The following is a 3,026-nucleotide window of genomic DNA, read 5'->3' on the forward strand; positions in this document are numbered from 1 at the left end:
TTCTAGTCCTGCGCCGTATCCCCTCAAGTTAGGGTTATTTCCAGTACTTCAGGTTCTTCTTGCTTTCTCCCCATACTTTTCACATTAGTACACTGACAACTAGGATACTGATTGGATTTTTCCCTCCTGTTACGTCTTGTCTCTGCTGAAACTGTCCATGCTCCCCTCAAATTCTGGACCATCTCCCAGCTCTCCATGGCTGCGTCTAGACTGGCAAGTTTTTCCACAAAAGCAGGTGCTTTTGTGCAAAAACTTGCCAGCTGTCTACACTGGCCGCTTGATTTTGCGCAAAAGCACTGATGTTCCACTGTCCGAAATCAGTGCTTCTTGCGCAAATGCTTTGACGTTCCCGTTCGGGCAAAAGCCCTTATCTGGAAATGTTTTTGTGCAAGAGGGCCAGAGTAGACAGCTAAAAACTGTTTTGTGCAAAAAAACCCCAATGGCGAAAATGGCGATCGGGGCTTTCTAGCGCAAATCCGTGTCTAGATTGGCACAGACGCTTTTCCACAAAAAGTGCTTTTGAGGAAGAACATCCGTGCCAATCTAGACGCTCTTTTCCGCAAATGCTTTTAACGGAAAAACTTTTCCATTAAAAGCATTTGCGGAAAATCATGCCAGTCTAGACGTAGCTCATGTGTTTGATGTACCTTTGGGCTTTGGTCCTCTGCCCCTGTCAAACATGGTTTGTATCCCTCCTCTCTCGGTGAGCCAGTCTGTGGCCAAACACTCTCTTCCCCTTTCTCAATAGGTGGACCCCAGCTCTGCTTAGCAGTCCTGCGTCCTGGAACAACATCCAATAGTCAAGAAAGCCAAAGCCCTCCTGGGGACCCCATCTTCACAGCCAGGCATTCATCTACAGCACACGTGGGGCTCATTTTTGGGTCAGGGGGCCACTGACCTATAGAAAATGGGTTGGGGGCTTCGCAGAAGTGAGAAACAAAAAAATCTCCAAATCCTCTCTGACGTGGCACCCGACTGAGGAGGAGAAAGACACTCCCAGCATTCCCCTTATGCACCAGTCGAGGGGCGCCCAGGCGTGTAGATTTGATGTGCTCCAGCCCCACGGGGAGACTGTGAGGAGGCTGGAGGGCCAGCACATGCTCCACAATGCTGGGGGAAGCTCGGCGCTTTGGGGGCCAGATCCAGGCAAGCCGGGGAGGAGGGGAGAGGGGCATGCTGCCTGGGCCCCAGGCCTCGGTCCCCCACCCCCGACCTACAGAATGTATCTGTCTCAGTCTGGGTCCCTACCTTGGACTGGAAAATGAAACATGGTGTGAGTGATCTCATGGCATTGCATTTTCTGTAGGATTTCCCCTCCCACTCCTCCTGGATCCCAATGTTTTGGTCAGACTCTGTCAGGGCTCAGAGCTGTGCGCCATGATGTCCAGGTCCCTGTCCTGAGTTCATACAGTTCAATTAGAACCTTGAGAGGTGTCTGAGGGGTTCAAGCTTTTCCCTCTAATGGGCAAACACACTGCAGTTGTCAACGTCAAAGTTCATCTCCCATCGTGCTGCCAATTAACCTGGCCCAGTCAGCTCCCGCTGAAGTGTTTTCTGTAGTTGACTGTAATCTAAGTAATCTGGTACCACCTGTAAATGTGGCCACTTCATCACTCACCTTCCTTTTATATTGGCAATAGTTATAAAATATTTTCTGTGATATCTGTTATAAAACGTGAAACCCTCCCTCGCTGGGCTTCTGTGTCTTCCTAGGTGCCTGGTGCATTTCTGAGCCCTGTTGATGCATCAGCTACCTCATGGCAGTTTCCAACCTCACCCCCTCTGACACATCAACTTTCATCCTAACAGGCATCCCTGGCCTGGAAGATGCCCACCTCTGGATTTCCATCCCTTTCACTACTTGCTATGTTATCTGCCTGCTGGGAAATTTCTCCGTTGTGTTTATTGTTGGCAAAGAACAGACTTTGCACAAGCCGATGTACCTGCTGCTCTGCATGCTGGCGTTTACCGACATCGCCATCTCTACCTGTGTCGTGCCACAGGCCTTGTGTATATTTTGGTTCAATTTGAAAGGCATCACTCTGGGAGGTTGCCTCACCCAGACTACCTTCCTTAGCACGGCTTCTGCAATGCACTCAGCCGTCCTGGTGGCAATGGGCTTTGATCGCTACGTGGCCATATGTAACCCTCTGAGATACAACACCATCCTCAGCAATACACGGATAGCTATGCTAGGGCTGCTCAGTTTAATAAGAGGGGTTCTTTGCGTGCTGCCCCTGCCTTTGCTTGCAAGCAGGCTGCCGTTCTGTGCCAATCACATTATCCCTCATACGTACTGCGAGCCTATATCTCTGGCAAAGATTTCGTGTGGGAACCTCACATTCTACAGGCTCTAAGGCTTGGTGATGGCCTTTTTAATTGCTGGATTGGACCTGATGCTCATCGCCCTATCCTACTTCTGTTTCAGAAGGTTGAAAAAGCTACCAGAGGAGAAGCTGTTCTGGATTTGGTTTTAACAAATAGGGAGGAACTAGTTGAGAACTTGAAAGTGGAAGACAGTATAGGGGACAGTGATCACGAAATAATAGAGTTCATGATCTTAAGGAAAGGTAGAAGGGAGACCACCACAATTGAGGTTATGGATTTCAGGAAGGCAGATTTTGATAAGCTCAGAGAACTTGTAGGTAAGGTCCCATGGGAAGCAAGACTGAAGGGAAAAACAACTGAGGAGAGTTGGAAGTATTTCAAAGGGACGTTGTTAAGGGCCCAAAAGCAAACAATTCCGTTGTGTAGGAAAGATAGAAAATATGGCAAAAGACCAGCTTGGCTTAACAAGGAGATCTTGCATGATCTCAAAATAAAAAAGGAGTCATATAAAAAATGGAAACTAGGACAACTAACAAAGGATGAATATAGGCAAGCAACACGGGAATGCAGGGGCAAGATTAGAAAGGCAAAGGCACAAAATGAGATCAAACTAGCTACAGGCATAAAGGGAAACAAGAAGACCTTTTATAAATACATTAAAAGCAAGAGGAAGACCAAGGACAGGGTAGGCCCACTGC

At 48.2% G+C, this 3,026-nt stretch overlaps 1 protein-coding gene across 1 annotated transcript; it reads left to right on the forward strand.

Annotated features, from left to right (window-relative positions):
• The first annotated feature begins 1,757 nt into the window (after window positions 1–1,757).
• LOC142829361 (olfactory receptor 52N4-like) lies at window positions 1,758–2,357 on the forward strand. Its single transcript, XM_075929034.1, has one exon. It carries the CDS (start codon window positions 1,758–1,760, stop codon window positions 2,355–2,357), a length of 600 nt encoding a protein of 199 aa, XP_075785149.1.
• The last annotated feature ends 669 nt before the right edge of the window (window positions 2,358–3,026 follow it).

This window comes from Pelodiscus sinensis, chromosome 1, assembly GCF_049634645.1.
Source record: "Pelodiscus sinensis isolate JC-2024 chromosome 1, ASM4963464v1, whole genome shotgun sequence".
In the NCBI taxonomy this organism is placed as follows: domain Eukaryota; kingdom Metazoa; phylum Chordata; order Testudines; family Trionychidae; genus Pelodiscus; species Pelodiscus sinensis.

Bases quoted from the DNA above. Each gene is read 5' to 3' on its own strand.
- LOC142829361 (XM_075929034.1), top strand. From the start codon at position 1,758: ATGGCAGTTTCCAACCTCACCCCCTCTGACACATCAACTTTCATCCTA.